The sequence below is a fragment of the Bufo gargarizans genome, chromosome 9, assembly GCF_014858855.1.
Source record: "Bufo gargarizans isolate SCDJY-AF-19 chromosome 9, ASM1485885v1, whole genome shotgun sequence".
NCBI classification, from domain to species: domain Eukaryota; kingdom Metazoa; phylum Chordata; class Amphibia; order Anura; family Bufonidae; genus Bufo; species Bufo gargarizans.
In genome coordinates this window covers 20,722,928-20,742,531 of record NC_058088.1, presented here as the reverse complement: position 1 = coordinate 20,742,531, position 19,604 = coordinate 20,722,928, and the positions used below count along the sequence as shown (strand labels likewise).

At 44.4% G+C, this 19,604-nt stretch overlaps 1 protein-coding gene across 2 annotated transcripts; it reads left to right on the top strand.

The window, feature by feature from the left end:
- Nucleotides 1-2,974: 2,974 nt before the first annotated feature.
- On the top strand, nt 2,975-16,334 carry LOC122919611 (class II histocompatibility antigen, M alpha chain-like). 2 transcript variants are annotated; one of them, XM_044268729.1, is made up of 5 exons: nt 2,975-3,389; nt 6,601-6,861; nt 7,311-7,592; nt 13,299-13,427; nt 15,298-16,334. In XM_044268729.1, the coding sequence occupies exons 1-4, from the start codon at nt 3,302-3,304 to the stop codon at nt 13,415-13,417; spliced, it is 750 nt and encodes a 249-aa protein (XP_044124664.1). In that variant the 5' UTR covers nt 2,975-3,301; the 3' UTR covers nt 13,418-13,427; nt 15,298-16,334. The 2 variants fall into 2 exon arrangements, with proteins under 2 accessions (XP_044124664.1, XP_044124665.1); XM_044268730.1 differs by lacking the exon at nt 13,299-13,427.
- Nucleotides 16,335-19,604: the final 3,270 nt, after the last annotated feature.

The window sequence follows — 19,604 nt, the reverse complement described above, 5'->3', positions numbered from 1 at the left end:
TGGCCGATAAGAAACGGTCGCCAGGTCCGGACCTAGGAGTGAATGACTATGTGTGGTTGTCTACTAGGAATATTAAGTTGAAGGTTCCCTCTTGGAAACTGGGTCCTATGTTCATTGGTCCTTATAAAATAGTAGCCGTCATTAACCCTGTGGCTTTTCGCCTGGAGCTACCTCAGACTTTTAAGATCCATAACGTCTTCCATAAGTCGTTACTCAAGAAGTATGTTCCACCTCTAGAACCATCACCGCTGCCACCTCCTCCTGTTATTGTGGATGGTAATCTGGAGTTTCAAATATCCAGAATTGTTGATTCTCGTCGGGTCCGCCGCTCTCTTCAGTATCTGGTGCATTGGAGGGGTTACGGTCCCGAGGAAAGAATGTGGGTTCCAGCGTCAGAGGTAAACGCCAACAGGTTAATTCAGGCTTTCCATGCCTCTCATCCTGAGAGACCTGGTCCTGAGTGTCCGGAGGCCCCTCGTGAAAGGGGGGGTACTGTCACGAGGGTGTCAAGAGCCACGTCTGACTCCGTTATACCCGGGGTCAGGAAGTCGCAGCGGGTGGCTGCGCGCTCTTTGTCTAAAGATCACGTTGTTTCTTAGTGATTGTTTTCTGTGTTTGCCTTGCAATCCTTTTTGTCTCACTCAGCGATCCGTAGCTTCTCCTCCTCAGCTGTTTCTTGTCTGCCACTCCCAACCTCCTTATATTCTCCTCTCACACTTCTCTAGTTGCCAGTTATAGAGCTTCCTGCCTGGACATCTATACTGACCCACTGGAGCTGTGAATCCTGGTTGTTGTTCCAGAGTGCTTCCCTGTTGTCGCCCACCTGGGATTATATGTTTAGTCTGTATTGTCTGTCCTCCCCTTGGTGTTTTCCTTTAGAGCTAGTGGTGCGGACTAGTGTTCCCACCGCCCTGTTCACTATCTAGGGCTCATCTTAGGGAAAGCCAGGGTTTAAGGCACGTGATCGGCGTACGGGTGAGGAACCCGTCTAGGGACGTCAGGGCAGCCAGGTGTCAGCCGCAAGGTGAGTCAGGGGTCACCACCTTCCCTCTCACTTGGGCAGGGCCTTCCTCTTTCCCTCCCTCTGTGTCACGTATGTGATAGTCACGCCGATCGTGATAGAAACCCAGTTTTCTATCATTACCATAATTGTCATTCGAATTGAGTGAAGGGGTTTTATGGCTTATAAAAACAAAGTGGTACTGTTTGACGGCAGAATAGAAAAAAAGGTTTACAGAATACCTAACCCGTTCGCTACCAGGTGGAGCGATCTGCAGCGGGACCATAGCCAGCTGGTCTGCAGCGGGTCCATAGCCCGCTGCTAATGTTCACGACTGGCAATATTGCCAATTGCGGTCATTACAGCCTTTCGATGATCAAGTGTGATCACGGCATCTAAAGGGTAAAAAACATGGAAGGCGAACCTCCGGGTTAATACCGGCATCCCAATGCGGTGTTCAGGGATGTCAGTAATAAATTCTAATAGGCTGGGTCTCTCTGAAGAGACCCAGCGTATTAGAGCTGCAATTTCTATGTTGGCCAGCAGGTCAACAGCAGGCCAACATAAGAAATCAGGAATTCATGTAATACTATACACCCTATAGGAGTATAGAAATAATTTATTAAAAACAAAGTAGTGGACACTGTAGACTCCCAGAGTTGCTACAAAAACATTAATAAAAGTTAAAAAAAAATTAAATATAAAAATTTAAATCACCCCTTTTCCTTAGAATAAAAAAAATAACATAAATAATAATAAAAAATAACATAAATAATAAAAAAATATATATGGTCATTGCCTCGTCCGAAAATGCTCCTACTATTAAAATATAATAATATTTTTCCAATACGGTGAATGGTGTAACGGAAAAAAGTATCAAAATGGCCGATTCGCCATTTCTTCATCAAAAAGTCAGACACTCCAAAATGGTATCAATAAAAACTATAGATCTTCCTGCAAAAATGAGCCCCCAGAGAGTTCACAGCCTAAAAGTCTAACTCAAAATAAGCCAACCAATATTTAGTATAGAGTCAGAGTAAACTGTCTGTTATTGCACTGCATCATTCAGTCTGAGCTCCTATGATAAATATGATGCAAGTTGACAGCTATTCTAAGCTTACACCAACCTTACAAATAGTAAATCTGGGCCAGACTTTTCATGTTGCCCCTGTGTTTCCGTGGGTTTCTTCTGGGTTCTCTGACACTCCGTAGGACCTCACTGGTGATAATGTATTTATTCAAAAGCTTCTTGAATAAATACATTATCGCAAGTGAGGTCCTAACTTCCATTCTAGACAAGCTGTGATTTGAGATCTACACGCAACGTTGGCAAGGGAGTGAAAGGTTTGAAAGACTCTAGCACTTTATCTGGCTAACCTACCTCCCTGGTAGAGTGAGTAATTGTTTCTTTGGGTGTTTACATCTTTGGTTTGAGTTGGTGCCTCCTGTAGTATATTTTTTGGTTGTTCATATCTGTTCTATTGTGGTACCCTTTGGTGGGGACTGAACCTTCTGGCGGAGTGCTGTCATTTCTCATTTCCTACTGCTGGAGTCGGACCCTCCATCTTTGAATCCATCACCCTATCTCAGGTGTGTGTATTATACATCTAGTGCCATGTTGGCACCCCTCGCTTCTTTTTTCGTCTGTAGCTAATTTTTATCCTTAGAACCTGCTAAGTAGACTTGGTCTTTTAGCCCTATATAACCATATTTCTCATACTTATACATTTATTCCTTTATATATTTTTTTTTTTATAGTAATGGAACAGTAAGCCAGGGAACATTCCTTTAGATATATAATAAAAAACTAAAAAGTCAATAAAAATGCAAACATCTTTCTACTCATGAACAGTAATTGCAGTCTAAGCAAAGAGTCTACCTAGTAACAAGTGAGGAGACTCAGCAGAACTCTTTTATTGGTGCGAGGTGTCAGTATGAAGCATAATAGGCGTATTGGACACAGTGCAGCGAGTCCTGTGGCCATATCAGCTGGTCCTATACTGCTAGTATGAAAAATGCAGAAGTGACAGACACCAAGCAAATCATACACTGGTAGCTTCCTGACTGCGGAAAAGACAGAAAACATGATCTAAAGGAATCCCGGTCTGGATTAAATCACCTTTATAATAATTATAAGCTGCTCGCGAGCCTAGAAGCTGTGCACAGGGATGACTGGGCCCCATGCATCACTCAACTAGCGCCGGGCTGTAGAGTTTGCTCAATAAATGCTGCACCGGTTGTAGAAGGAACTCCCTGACGGAGCAGCCATACACAGCCCTCACTCCCTACTTGGAAGAGTTTATGAACATGCCGTGGCTCCGCTCATCCCTGGACAGTCTCCATACATTGGTGCTACTCCTCCCCCTGTTGGCCACTCTGGGTCACTGCGGTAAGTGACAATACTCCTTCCATGTGACAATGTGAATGATTACACTGGTGCCGTGGTTACACAATGAAAGCAGCGGGACATTTCCTAGTATTATATAAGTTTCGTTTTATGTTTCAAATTATTAATGATAATATTGTGCTGTAATTATAATGAAATAGAACCTATAAAAATAGAACCTATAATGAAATAGTAATTCTATGTATATACAGTACAGTTTTGCACCTGATGTGCAGCTATAGGGTGGCCCTAATTTAATGCAGATCAATTAGTTTATTTTTGTCAATAGGAATTACAAAAGTTTTACGCAATATTAAGAGAGGGCAGGAAAGCTGCAGAACATCCCCTGCCTGGGTCCCAGCTGGTCTCCCCTTCCTGCTTCTTGTCTTCACACACAAGAAATGCCTGTCCAGCCAATCACTGACTCGTTCACATTTCGTGTACTATCTGCATTTTCATGGACAGCACACGTTTCCATTCATTTTAATGTGTTTTTTTTACACATCAGTAGTTTTTCACTGGTCATGGGTCAGTGAAAAAATATCACGGGGACATGTACTACTTTGGTCTGTGTTGTGGACCAAACACGCCCAGTGAAGTCTATAGGACCATGAAAAACCACTGACACAACACGGTTGGCCTCCGTGTTTGGTCTGGTTTGCAATGACCTATGGTAGGAGATTCTCTGGGAATTGATTTTCAGCTGAGCAGTGTCCATGGAATACAGATGACACACGGAGGGCTAAAAGCAGACACGCGGACCAAACGGACATCTTCACAGATTTGTTCCATGGCTGTCAAATGGACCTGGAAATGTGAACAATGCCTGAGGCTGGTCACAACTGCGGGTAGTGATTGGCTGAGGGGGCATGAAAGCAGAGAATGGGATTGGCAAGGATGAGGTATCTGTTCTCTTTTTTTTTTTTTACATATGGTACTCTGAGCCTGTTGTCACTTTTCCCCAGTGATCAGACAGTTTTAAAGGGTTTCTACCACTTTGATTTCACATAATTAGGTGTCAGACACTAGCGATCCGCTAGTGTCTGCTCTGCCAAACCATCCTGCTATAATAGCTTTTGGGGCAGCCGTTTACCTAAAAAAAGAACTTATATTGATATGCTAATGACCCTCTAGGTGCTATGGGGGCGTCATTAGCACCTAGAGGATCGGTCTACCTTCACAAGATGCAGCCGCCCAGCGCCTCTCTCCAGCCCGCCCATCTCCTCCGGAATGCATCAAACGGACGACTTCACGCGCATGCGCCGTGCGCGGCTGTATTCGGCGCATGCGCAGTGAATGTCCGACCGCTTCCCTGCTCAGACATCTCCACTGCGCCTGCGCCAATGACGTCATAGTGCTTCATCGGCGCAGGCGCAGTGGAGATGTCTGAGCAGGGAAGCGGTCGGACATTCACTGCGCATGCGCCGAATACAGCCGCGCACGGCGCATGCGCGTGAAGTCGCCCATTTGATGCATTCCGGAGGAGATGGGCGGGCTGGAGGGAGGCGCTGGGCGGCGGCATCTTGTGAAGGTAGACCGATCCTCTAGGTGCTAATGACGCCCCCATAGCACCTAGAGGGTCATTAGCATATCAATATAAGTTCTTTTTTTAGGTAAACGGCTGCCCCAAAAGCTATTATAGCAGGATGGTTTGGCAGAGCAGACACTAGCGGATCGCTAGTGTCTGAAAGCTAATTATGTGAAATCAAAGTGGTAGAAACCCTTTAAATACAGCGGAGGAGCACATTTATTAAGACCGGCATTTTAGTAACACTGTTCTTAATAAGCCCTATACCTGCCGGTGGATCCGCCGAAGTTATGTAGAGGTGCCGGCATCTACATAACTTCAGCAGATCTACCGCCGCTTCTAAATGTAAGACAGCTGCCTTGCTGGCCCGTCCCCTTTCCCACCCACACCACACCAACTTTTTTAGACCTGGCATGAGTGGCGAGAAGTCGCAGATTGTGGCGCATTGGACGTTTGTGCCTAAATGTGCGGCAGAAATATGGCTAATTTAAGCATATTTCTGTTTCATAATTGACCCCCTGAGCATTCAGCTAAAAGCTATCCAAGGTGTATGTTCAGCTTTACATGTAGAGCCGTTGTGAGACCTGTCAAGCGATCCCTATCGACAAGGTAGAACATACCGGTTTCTATAAGGAGGGCATAAAATTCCTTTTAACTTCCCGATCAGGACAGTGGGGCCATATAGACCATCAATTAATCTTTCTACAGACATAACCCTTTTAAACTGTGCCGCATTGGGTTCTGTTTCTTGAACTCTTGATTGCTTTTCAAAAGTCCAAGCCGTTTACTAATCATGGCACCTCCTAATCTGATTAGCTCAGAGGCACCATATAGTGATGGCTGCCTCTCCTTTTAGCATACAAGTGCCATGGCAATGACCTTATGTAGAAGCAAACACAATACAACAGCACTCAGCAAACATCGAATATATGAATTAATGCTATATTTACTAAATAAAATGAATATGAAGTACTTAGCAAATATCATTTGAGCCCATCCACCACGGCAAGGTGATGAGACGATGGAAGATAACTTACTCTATATGATACTTCTCTCTGTGCCAAGCAAACCCAAAACCATTCAGGTTCCATGTCCATACTATGTCTGTCCCATACGATACCTCTCTTTGTGCCAAAAAGGCCTCACATGAATTCAGGGAGAACATGTTCCACATATATTCTGCATCTGCTGACCATGTGTAGCCTCTCAGCTAATTAGATCAGGTGGTACTGTCATTAGCAAATGTATACAGTAGATGCTGTTTATTGAATGATGAAAGATTGCATTTAAAGAGGTCCATATACTGTATATTTCCTTTGTACTCATTTTTGGCAAAATGTTTTAGGTTCTATTCTATCTGCATCATGGTTTCGGTTATGTAACTATTCTATACCCAAACTATAAAATAGTGTACAAGGGTGCGCAAATTATTGTAGACTTTGCAGGCCAGTTAGACCACTACCAGAATCAGTGCACATTGTTTTTATTGGCTAAGTCATGGAAAACAATCCCAAAAATTAAATCTCAGCAAAAAAAATGTAGGCACCTTTTTTCCGGGATCTCTTTTCCGCTAGTGAAATATATCAAACTTATATATATTGTAAATTCTTTGAAATCTATGTCTTTGTACAATGATTTGAGTCTCCCCATCGGTTTCACCTCCATCTTTTATATTGTCTCTTTCAGATGATGGTCATCTATTGAGTCAGGTGTTGTTTTGTCAGCCCAACGAGCCATCATCGGGGCTTCTCAAGATGTTTGATGAAGATCAAATGTTCAGTTACAACTTTAGCGATAACTCAGTTTCTCATTGGATCAAAGACTTTGACAAGTGGCGCGACCAGGCTTTTCCTGACCCCTCAACGATATTCTCCCATGTGAAGCTATGTAATCGTTTTAGACAAGCGCTTACTGAAGCACTTAAAGATATTACTCCTGAAGCTATAGGTTAGAGATCAAATGGGTCTTCCTTATTTGCAAATTAATATGGATTTTTTGTGGTCAGTTTGTAGGGATCCTCATGGATCTTATAGTTTAAGAGAGCCACAGTAACTCCTGAAGTTCAACAGGAACCCTTTTGAAGGGGTTATTTAGGGACTAAAAAGATTTTTTTGTTGTCTCATTCATTGTATTGTCCCTGCATATTCTAACCCTATCTGTCCACATCCCCCTCCAAACTCCATGCAGATGTTGTACCTTGAACAGATTTGACCCCAAAGCTCTGAGGCACCAGTTCTACCCTTAAAGCCACCATGCATCAAAATCCACACTGGACTTTCTCCTGTACCACGTAATTCTAGTATACTTAGACTTAAAGTCACATAATTTGTCTAGAGTTCTAAAAATGCTTCAGTCACTGTCTACGTACAATGTCTTATCCGTGCTTCTTCTTTTAGGTGGTGCACATGTGACGGTTTTTACAGCAAATCCTCTGAAACTGGGTGTAAAAAACACATTGATCTGTTCCATTCACGATGTCTATCCCCCGGCTGTGACCATCACTTGGAAGAAGAACATGGATGTTCTGACAAGATCATTAATCTCCTCAAAATATTTTGCTATGAGTGATCTGTCCTTTCAGGTGTTCTCCTATCTCAATGTCACTCCCATGAACAATGAAGTCTACTCTTGTGAAGTACAATTGTCAGGAGATAACCGAACTATTACAGAGTACTGGTGTAAGTACTTCACTGTCATACAGGCACGGAGTGTAAATGCCCCCTTCTGGGCAGATCTGCAAAGGGAAGCATACTTACCTGCTTTCCAATCCTGACTCCTGCGCACTCCGGCCTCTGCTGGTCTGCTCAGGTTCCTGGATGTAAACTTCTGGTTTGACTCTGCTGGAACCGAATGCTGGCTGCAGCAGTGACCTGCTACCCTTGCGTGGCCACCACATGACCGTTTACATCCAGGGACCAGAGCAGACTAGCAGACGCAAAAAAGCGAAGGAGCCAGAAGCCAACATCAGGAAGCGGGTAAGCAAGTCGGTCTATGTTTGTCAACCTCCCTTGCCAAATGTGCACAACCCCTTTAAAACTGGTCTTTCACCAGAACGTGCTTCCCTGTGTAAGAGCATTATAGTACAGGGACTTGTCTGAACGGCATAAAATTATCATATGCTGTGTGGATAATAGGAGGAGTATGAGAACACACCCGGTGGGCCGGTGCCCAGGGGGCCTCCTGAAAACTCCTCACGGCTGGCCAGTGGACATTTTTGGGGATGTATTTTGTGCTGCTGGGTGTATTTTGTGATGGACTGTGGTATTTGGCTCCTTTGGGGTGGTATAATGTGCCATAATATGGTATTGCTGGCCCTGCCTACTTGTGTTAGCCCTGCCAACACTACGGGGCCACTTTTAGTATTTTCTCCAGGGCCACTATAAGTTCCCAGTCCGCCCCTGGTTGGAGTAAGATGTGCATGCTTCATAATAAATTTGGTACATTTTCTCACAGTCTGTGCACCAGAACATTAACCCCTTGGCGACCCATGACGTAGTAGTACGTCATGGCCGCCAGTGCCTTGAAGACTCATGACATACTAGTACGTCAATATGATCGGGAGGGCGCTGGAGCGGCATACACGAGGCTTGCTGAGTGTTCAGGCTCCCTCCCCATCCCCATTGGGTCCCCGCGCTGGGGGCGTGATTGGGACCCGATGGCTGAGAAGGCAGCCCGATGTTGCCTTCCACAAAGCCTATGAGATCCAGCCTTATTATGGTCTCCTAGGCAACTGTGAAGACAGTGCTCACACACAATGCATTGCTTTACAGATGATCATCTCTTGCTGCCCCTAATGGAGCTTACAATCTAAATTCCCTATCAGGAATTACACCTGAAATCTTATGCCAAGGCTCCTCTGTCCCAAGCAGTAGAACAGTTAGGTGCACCCCTTTCTGCATGTGGTGCTCGTACTGACCTTTCTATGATCCTTCTCCTTATCGGTGTAATTGTGTATTTTTAATTCTAAAACAAATCAGATAGTAATGACCTGGACCAACTACCTTCAATTCATGGCTCTTCTTTGTGAGATGTGGTCATGAAGACAAACAGAAATATTATACCATAATAAAGATGGTCTGGTCCTGAATGGCATCATGTGGAGTCTACATCACTGTGCAGGTCTGGATCTGACTTGTATCTACAGAAGAAGGACACATTGACACTCTGAAGAGGCATGCGCATCTTAAGCCAGCAGGCTTTATTCTTAGATTGGTTTAGGCCTCTTTCACGCTACCGTATGGCTATTTCAGTGTTTTGCGGTCCGTTTTTCACGGATCCGTTGTTCCATTTTTTTTGTTTCCATTGTGTTTCTGTTCCGTTTTTCCATATGGTATATACAGTATACAGTAATTACATAGAAAAAATTAGGCTGGGCGTAACATTGACTTGAATGGAGCCACGGAACGTGATTTGCGGGCAATAATAGGACATGTTCTATCTTTCAACGGAACAGAAAAACGGAAATACTGAAACGGAATGCATACAGAGTACATTTCATTTTTTTTTGCGGAACCATTGAAATGAATGGTTCGGTATACGGAATGCAAAAAACGGCCCACAAAAACGGACCGTATACAGAATGCAAAAAACGGCCCACAAAACGGGAAAAAAAAATGGTAGTGTGAAAGAGGCCTTATGGTGTTAGTAAATTTACCCCCTAAAAGGAAAGCAGACCTGCCCCCATAGTATGCGTCCCCTCCTGAATGGGAACCTGCTCTGTTCACTTTAGGAAAGAGATATGACACCTTCCTTTAGGCTTCAGGTCCTCATCCTGTCCTCACAGCTTTTGAGTTGCAATGAAGCCATGAAATGCAGAGTATTCATATCAGCCGTGATCCAGAAAGCATTTGATACTCTATTGGGATATGAAAGAGAAGACAGGAGAACCCTTACAACGGGAAGAGAGGTTATGCTACATTAACAAAAAGTGGTGTAGCTTTACTATACCAGACACTAAAAAGACCTGTAAAAATCAGGATACAATGTGAATCAACGAGAAAGAGATTTGTCTTTACTGCTGATAACTGTCCTGCAGGGATTGGGCTTGTGATTTAAGTCCTTACAATGTGTCATCTTATTTTATACTTTTGTAGACATCTTTAAAGGAGTTCTCCAGGATTTTGATATTGACCACCTATCCTCAGGGTAAGGAATCAATATCACATCGGTGGGGATCCGAGTCTCGACACACTTGCAGATTAGCTGTATGAAGAAACTGCGACGCTCCCTGAGTGCTAAGGCCTCACATGGCATTCACATGAATGAGCCAGAGCTGCAATACCACGTACAGCCACTATCCAATGGATGGCACTGTGCTTGATAAGCTATGAGGAGGCTGCAGAACTCTGTAGAGCTCCAGTTAGCTCTGTGAGGATAGGCCATCAGTATGTAAATCCTGGAGAACCCCTTTAACTGTATAAGGATCTAATTATAAGATTGTGTCATTTCTAGGTTGTAGTTACACTTGTGTTAGCGGCTGCAGGTAACGGTTGTGCTTTATTGACACTTGCCGGGCTGCACTTGGATTTGCTTTGTTCCAAGTTGCAAGTTCAGGTGCAGCCCAGCAATTGGTGGGGAAGTTCGATCATTGCTGGTGGCTAAAGTCAGCTGAGCATCTGAGCTATTTAACCCCTTAATGACCAGACTTGAAAGTCCTTAAAGGGGTTCTCTGGGAATTAAGAAAATGAAAATACTTAAATATTATTTTATTATAAATATATTCCCAAATACCTTTCATTAGTTATAATGACTTGTTTTATGTAGGGGACAATTATCAGGGGAAATAAAATGTCCGCCGTCCTATTTGTACTCACAAAACCTGTCCTATTCACGCAGGAGGACAAGTTACTTCAGAAAACTGAGTTAAAGAGCTACCTCATCCTCATCTCCTACTTGTCGGGTACAATATTATGATTGATGAATACAGCTGAATATCTGTAGGACTGGAACTCACGAGGAGACAAAAAGTACAGAGGATGGATAGGGCAGACCGTGGTAATGGAGACTGCATACAACCTCCTCTCTGTACTTCATGTCACCTCATGAACTCCATTCCTGCAAAGATTCAGCTGAAGATCTTATCAGCTGTATTCAAAATCATAATCCCTGACAAGCAGAGCAGAGAGGAAGCCGAGGCAGCTCTTTAGCTCAGTGTTGAGAAGTAACTTGTCCTGTGTGATTAGGACAGGTTTTTGGTGTATTAATAAGACAGTGGCCATTTTATTACTCCTATTAATTGCTCCCTAGACAAAATGAGCCATTATAACTAATGAAAGGAATTTGGGAATATATTTATAATAAAGTAATATTTTAAATATTTTCAGTCATTTTATTATCTTAATTCCTGGGGAACCCCTTTAATGACCAGCCCTTTCCCCCCCCCTGCCTGTATTACAGCAGCCATAACTTTATCATTTTTTTTATCATGTGGGAGAAATGCTATTATATTTTTTCTAGTTGTTTGTGGGCAAATATAAACTACAGTGTAACTTCTGTAACTTTTTTGCTGCGTAAATATAGAAAAAAGTAATTTTTGGCAATTTTTTTTAATGCTGTGCACGTTTCACACAAAATAATCTGATAATGAATTCCTCGGGTTATTGTGATCATGTGGGAACCTGACGTATATTTTTTGAATTAGTGTGTACACTAAGTAATAGAGATAATTTTGGGGGATTGTTATTTTTTTTACATTTTTTATTACATTATTTATAACATTCCCATCATGGCACTGTTTTTAGCTTTATTTCACATGTATAATGTATTAGCCTACCCCTATATGATAATACATATTGCTCTGTGTCGTTATGAAGCTAAGGCTGTAGGGCCCTAACTGCAGGCTCACTGTACAGACAGTGCTGGGTATTAAGCTGGCTGACATTAGCGATGTGTTAATGTCAGCTGAACATAACTGTATTAGTAACATCTCCCTGCGTGGCGCCGTTATTGATAAATAAGTACTTTTATAATATGCAAACGAGCCTCTAGGAGCAGTTGCTCCTGCACCTAGAGACTCCGTTCTCTCACCTCTTGACACGCCCTGCTAAAGTTGATTGACAGGGCCAGGCACCGTTAGTCTCCTCCAGCCCTGTAAATCCTGCACTGTCCCGTTTAGTATTCGGCGAAGGCGTAGTGAGTGAAGGACGCTCGCCTGCTGCTGGCTGTCTTCACTTCTGGGGAGCACTGTGACGTATTCGGCGCAGGCGCAGTGAGCGTCCTTCACTCACTGCGCCTGCGCCGAATACTAAACGGGATGGCGCAGTTGCGGGATTTACAGGGCTGGAGGAGACCAACGATGTATGGCCCTGTCAATCTAGATATAGGTGAAGACCACGGCACTCGTATTGAAATGATTAGAAAAAATTCTTTTTATTGTCCATCCCAAAATTAAATTGATTACACTTAGTTATAACTTACTTAGTTATATAACTATATATCTGTTTTACGGTTCTCCTCTGCATCCTAGATATAAATGTTATTACACCGTACTATAGATATTCTATCATTGATTCGTTACAGATATTTTGCTTTATTGCATATTTATTGTCTGCCCCGTGAATTTTGTCTATACCAAACTCTTATGTATGTATTTGTGCTTTAGGCCGTGAACAAGGTCCTGGTGGACCGAAACGTTGGCCAGTGTAATCAATTTAATTTTGGGATGGACAAAAAAATGAATTTTTTCTAATCATTCCAATACGAGTGCCGTGGTCTTTACCTATATCTATATTGATCATTTCCACTGAGCACCGGAACCTATACGGAACCAGGAGTGCCATCCACCATATATTATGGCCCTGTCAATCAACTTTAGCAGGGCGTGTCAAGAGGTGAGAGAACGGAGTCTCTAGGTGCAGGAGCAACGCCCCCCCCTGCTCCTAGAGGCTCGTTTGCATATTATAAAAGTACTTATTTATCAATAACGGCTCCACGCAGGGAGATGTTACTAATACACTTATGTTCAGCTTACATTAACACATCGCTAATGTCAGCCAGCTTAATACCCATTTTTTGATGACAGAAACCCTTTAAGACAAGAAAACAGTGGCTATCAAACACCATCGGTGGTACTTATCTCCCAGGGAAATTAAAAGGAATGACTCAGAAACGGCATAGCTTCCCATAGTTCTCATGCACCGCAATGGGACCTACTGAAACACTGAGTGCCGGAGCACTCTGCTGTTTCCTGGCCGGGAACGCCGAGATGAGACAACCCCTTTAAGGATCAGACCTGGCCTTTGTTCATTTCCATGGGAGTGTGATAAGCTCTGTTTCAGTATATCTAGTTCTCGAACTTCAAACCTCTTTTATAAACTTGCTACACAGATGGTAAAAAATATGAAGACACAGATGTTGAGTATTTATCAATTCTTCCTAACTTTCAGTTCCTCAGTATCCAGTCCCTTCTGATCTGCTGGAGGATTTCCTGTGTATTATGGGTGTGTTTTTCGGCATTCTTTTCCTCTTTTTGGGGGCCTTCTTCTTCTGGATGGCTAAGAACTAGCACAATACAGGTATTCTGTTCCTGTAACTGCAGTCCATAACCTGCATTTGTTTCCATGTGATGGTTTTAACCGTACACTTTGTCCAGGATTTTGGTGTTGATGGCCTATCCTTCGAACAGCTTATCAAATAGACTTGATTAAAAATCTATTGTTGTGTGAGTACAGCTCTTCCGCAGAATTATATGTTTCCAAACATACCCTGTATGTAGTCCGTCCATGCAGCCAGGCAGTAGAAGAGGGGAGAGGATTATAATTAAGCTCAAACATCTCCGAACTACTGCACTTATCTTATCTGCCCGAAACGAGCCAACTGGTTCTCCTTTACTTCCATTACAATGTAGCCATCATCCAGTATGTTCAGACAAATGATCGTTCTTACAATTGTTAGTTCCAATACTGTCGGCTTTATTGTTTATGCCACGCGCTGCCGACAGTGATTCCCATGTCCGTATGAACGATGAGTTCAATAACAAAAGAACCTTCGATCATTTGTCATTTGATTGCTGGACATATGTACATTGGGTAATGATCAGGAACAAACGTTCTTATGAACAATTGCCTTGTGTAATTGATCCTTTTGAAATGCAGAAATTAATGGGGAAAGTTTACTAAAGCTTTGGATGGAGTAAACTTAGGCCCCTTTCACACGAGCGTGACGCACAATTTTGCAAGCAAGTTCAGTCAGTTTTGTCTGCGATTGCGTTCAGTTGTTCAGTTTTTTCCACACGGGTGCAATGCTTTTTGATGCGTTTTTCACACGTGTGATAAAAAAACTCAAGGTTTACAAATAAAATCTCTTAGCAACCATCAGTGAAAAACGCATTGCACCCGCACGTTTTTCACGCAGCCCCATTCACTTCTATGGGACCAGGGCTGCGTGAAAAATGCAGAATATAGAACATGCTGCGATTTTCACACAATGCAGAACTGATGCGTGAAAGACAATGCTCATGTACACAGACCCATTAAAATTAGTGGGTCAGGATTCAGTGCGGGTGCAATGGGTTCACGTCACGCATTGCACCCGCACGGAAAACTCGCTCGTGTGAAAGGGGCCTTAGACTATCTGTCTAGATCGGCACCAGATTTATCACGGGGGCTCAGGCTCGATGGTAGATCTGGTGCAGAAATAGACACCTTTTTCATACACTATACCAACTATTGTTGGCTTAGCTTGAGAAAGAATTATACACCAGAATTATGATGGACTTTTTTTGCTAAATGGCGCAAAGCCTGTATTAGATGGGCAGCTTTTCTGCACTCTTATGAGTGTTCGTAGTAATGCCAGTCTAATACTGCTGCCGATTACCCGAAGATCGGGATTCCAAATCTTTTAAAAAGGTTTAAAAGTTATTGTTTGCAGATGGCAGATCATTGTGTCTAATCACAATCTGCTGCCGGCAAACAATGATTCAGTAAAGGGCAGAGCGATCTCCTCTGCTAGCGAACAGGCGATTACCGCGGAGGAACACTTCCTTCACGACAATCGCAGTCGGAATCAGGCTGTCTAATACAACCTTTATCCCCATGTCCCTTTCCCACAAAACCATGGTCCTTCCCACTAAGCCACTGCCTCTTTTCGAGTGAGTTGTGACAAATTGTAGAAACCCTAGTTTCGCTAAACTGCACCATTCTAAGATCGATTCTAAGCTCAGACCCATTAGGTAAACTGGGGCAATGTGTGTTTAGAAAGAAATTCATTTTCACTTAGGTTACATTTTATTATGCGTTGTGTTTAGTGTATATATATATATACATATATTATATAAAGCAGCATTTTTCACCACATTTATATGATTTGGGCGATTTCTGTTGGACTGTTGACCTGGAAATAAACATTGATCATTCACAAATATTTTCCTCGCCTTGTTCCCTGCAGACTGAATTTCTCACCTCCTTAGTCTCTCCTTGACTGTTGAAGACTGAACAAATTGCAGTGCCTTGACTTTTATCTGGAGCCTGGACCAAAAGCCATCATGTGACTTCATTCCTAGACCTCCCATGATTACTGCTATTTACCATAACAACATTAGGAGCCCTTGTGAAAGTATCTGAGAAATGATCTATGGATACTGTTTTACATAGATATGCTGTTTATCATGTCCAGATAACTTTGATGGAGCCATTAATTTCAAGGACAGGAATTAGTTTAATTTTGACTACATAAAAGGATCTCACAAACACACCATAAGGTGAAACACAATTTATAGAGGCAAAAAAATAGGAATGGCATTCTCCCTTTTGGCACAACTCAGCTTTGGGTAAGTTTTCAGATAACTGCTGCTGTCCCCAATGTAGAACCAGAAAAAACCCATTGATAAAACGTATACAGTACTCATCGAGAAGATGCTACTATGGTGCACTACATTCCTTCAGAGTCTAAAGGATTCCTCAGAATCTTTGCAGAAACTCTTTTATTGGTGATGCGTTTTGGAGTTGTGTAGACTCCGACCTGATGAAGGAGTCTGTAAGAGTCTTAAAGACTATTGGACTGGCATGGAATCCCTTAGACTTTGAATGAAGTTATTACTATATCATTTTTCTGTTGACTATTGGCTACAGTTTGGATTATTATACAAACCCCAGCTGCTAATAGGGGTCGGTGTGCACACAACATCATGTTCCTGCTTCCAGCCACATAGCAATGAATATGGGGAAGAAGCAGGAAGGAAGATCGCTGTCACGGCAGCCGAGTCCAGGCTCTCAGGATGAAGCTTCTTATCTTACATCAGTGGTTGTGGCTGTGGACATTGAGTGTCCTCCACAACCAGACATAGTCACATAGTTAAAACTGTTGAAAAAAGACATAAGTCCATCAAGTTCAACCAAGGGATAGGTGAGGACGTGAATCCCAGAAGGAAGTGAGATTTAGATTTCTACACATTTTCATAAGCATTTTCATAGATTGTAAGCTCTTGCGAGCAGGGCCCTGACTCCTAGTGTTTCAGTTGTATATTAGCCAGTTACTTTTGTTTTGTACATGAACCCTATGAATTTGTAAAGCGCTGGCGAATATGGTGGCGCTATATAAATAAATATTATTGTTATCATTAATGTCATTTACTTTCAAGAATTCATCTAAACCCTTTTTAAAACTGTCCACTGTTCCTGCTGTGACCACGTCCTGAGGAGTCTATTCCACAGATTCACAGTAAAGAAGCTTCGATGCCTCTGGAGACTGAACTTTTCCTTCTCCAGTCGGAGGCAGTGCCCCCTTGTCTTTTGAGGGTATTTTACATAGAACAGTTTTTCACTGTATTTTTTGTGTGGCCCATTTATATATTTGTATAGGTTAATCATGTCCCCCCTTAGACGTCTCTTCTCAAGACTAAATACATTTAATTATTTTAATCTTTCTTCATAACTAAGACCCTCCATGCCCCTTATCAGTTTAGTCGCTCTCCTCTGTACTTTTTCCAGCTGCAGTGCGTCCTTTCTATGGACTGGTGCCCAGAACTGAACAGCATATTCCAGATGGCCGCACCAGCGCTTTGTAAAGTGGTAGTATTACATCCCTGCCCCGCGAGTCCATGCCTCGTTTAATGCATGACAATATCCTGGTGGCCTTAGGCAGGGCCGGCCTTAGGTGTTCAGGCGCCCTGTGCGAGCTAACCTTGTGGCGCCCCCCCCCCCCAAAAAAAAAAAAACACTGCTTGTTGCTGGCATCATGGCATAGGCTGGCTGACTATCCAACCAAGTAGTTACCAGCCCACACACCCCAAAGGCCGGTGTAATGTTATACTTCCCTACTTCGTGAGATTTCCCTACCCTCGTCACTTCCGGTCGCACCGGACATGACGTGAGGAGGTGTGCAGCGCCGCGCAGGCGCACAACGACAGGTTAGGGAAATTTCACAGCAGAGCGCGCATGCGCCAGGAGCCTCGCCGGCGGTTAGGGTAGGGAAAAACTATGGGCCAATGCGCAGGCGCAGTGATCGGATGGATGTTCTCAGCTGAACACCGGCCGACACTGCGCATGCACCGGGAGCCTCACCAGCAGTTAGGGAAGGGAAAAATTACGTACGGGCCAGTGCTTTTTCCCTACCCTAACCGCTGGTGAGGCTCCCAGCGCATGCGCAGTGTCGGCCGGTGTCCAGCTGAGAAAATTAGTTTCCAATGTAGTATTAATAACTAAACAATTAAATAATAAACATATTGCATTGTCTACTTACCACCAGGACAATAAGATGATCTGGACTCTGGCTGCAATCTGGCTCTGGGGACTCCATTGTCACTCTCTTCTCCCCCCCCCCCCTTCCCTCCCTCCCTTGTCACTCTCTCCACCCCCTTCCCTTGTCACTCTCATTATTCCCCCCCTTTTCCTTGTCACTCTCATTATTCCACCCCCCCTCCCTTGTCACTCTCATTATTCCACCCCCCCTCTCTTGTCACTCTCATTATTCCCCCCCTCTCCCTTGTCACTCTCATTATTCCACCCCCTCTCCCTTGTCACTCTCATTATTCCACCCCCTCTCCCTTGTCACTCTCATTATTCCACCCCCTCTCCCTTGTCACTCTCATTATTCCACGCCCCTCCCTTGTCACTCTCATTATTCCACCCCCCCCCTCCCTTGTCACTCTCATTATTCCACCCTCTCTCCCTTGTCACTCTCATTATTCCACGCCCCCTCCCTTGTCACTCTCATTATTCCACCCCCCCTCCCTTGTCACTCTCATTATTCCACGCCCCCTCCCTTGTCACTCTCATTATTCCACGCCCCCTCCCTTGTCACTCTCATTATTCCACGCCCCCTCCCTTGTCACTCTCATTATTCCACCCCCCTCCCTTGTCACTCTCATTATTCCACCCCCCCTCCCTTGTCACTCTCATTATTCCACCCCCCCTCCCTTGTCACTCTCATTATTCCACCCCCCCTCCCTCCCTCCCCCCTTGTCACTCTCATTATTTCCCCTCCCTCCCCCTTGTCACTTTCATTATTCCCCCCCCCTCCCCCTTGTCACTCTCATTATTTCCCCCCCCCTCCCCCCTTGTTACTTTCATTATTTCCCCCCCTCCCCCCTTGTCACTTTCATTATTCCCCCCCCCCTCCCCCCTTGTTACTTTCATTATTTCCCCCCCCTCCCCCCTTGTCACTTTCATTATTCCCCCCCCCTCCCCCCTTGTCACTCTCATTATTTCCTCCCCCCCTCCCCCCTTTTCACTCTCATTATTTCCTCCCCCTCCCCCCTTGTCACTCTCATTCTACTCCCACCTCCACCTCTAGTGTAGCGTGGCCGAGCTCTGTTCGATCCGCGGTACAGGATCATTTGTTTCCTGTGGCCGGCTGGACTGACAGGAAGTGCACACTAAGTGAGCACTTCCTGTCAGTCCGGCCGGGTACAGGAAACAAAAGCTCCTGTACCGCGGATCGAGCAGAGCTCGGCCACGCTACATTAACAGCAGGCGCAGGCAGGATTCTTTAGAGCGGCAAGCGCTCAGCCTCAGCCGCTCAGGCGGCGCAGCATGAGGGGCGCCGCCGGCCGCCCGAACTTATATAAGCAACTTTTTTTTTTTTAAACCGCAACGGGCGCCGGGCACCCCCTGCTGGATACAGGGGAGGGGGAGATGGAGGGGGCGGGGGGCCCGCCCCGAGGGAGAACACATTAGTGCCGCCTCGCCTGCCGCATATTACATTGCGAGCTGTCGGCCGCCCGGCGCCCCTGTTGCTATGGCGCCCTGTGCGGCCACACAGCCCGCACACCCCAAAGGCCGGCCCTGGCCTTAGGCTACTTTTACACTTGCGTTTGGTGCGGATCCGTCATGGATCTGCACAGACGGATCCATTAAGATAATGCAACCGTCTGCATCCGTTCAGAAAGGATCCGTTTGTATTATCTATAACATAGCCAAGACGGATCAGTCTTGAACACCATTGAAAGTCAATGGAGGACGGATCCATTTTCTATTGTGTCAGATTATGTCATAGAAAACGGATCTGTCCCCATTGACTTACATTGTGTGTCAGAACGGATCCGTTTGGCTCAGTTCCATCAGACGGACACTAAAATGCTGCAAGCAGCGTTTAGGTGTCCGCCTCCAAAGCGGAATAGAGACGGAACGGAGGCAAACTGATGCATTCTGAGCGGATCCTGAACGGATCTCACAAACGGAAAGCTAAAACGCCAGTGTGAAAGTAGCCTTAGAAGCAGCTGTCTGACATTGTATGCTGTTAGTTAATCTTTGATC

Excerpts from the sequence above, each read along its gene's own strand:
- LOC122919611 (XM_044268729.1), top strand. The coding sequence starts at position 3,302 with ATGAACATGCCGTGGCTCCGCTCATCCCTGGACAGTCTCCATACATTG. Across the intron at positions 3,390-6,600 it reads GGCCACTCTGGGTCACTGCG|ATGATGGTCATCTATTGAGT; the intron begins GTAAGTGACAAT and ends TGTCTCTTTCAG. Across the intron at positions 7,593-13,298 it reads AACTATTACAGAGTACTGGT|TTCCTCAGTATCCAGTCCCT; the intron begins GTAAGTACTTCA and ends CCTAACTTTCAG.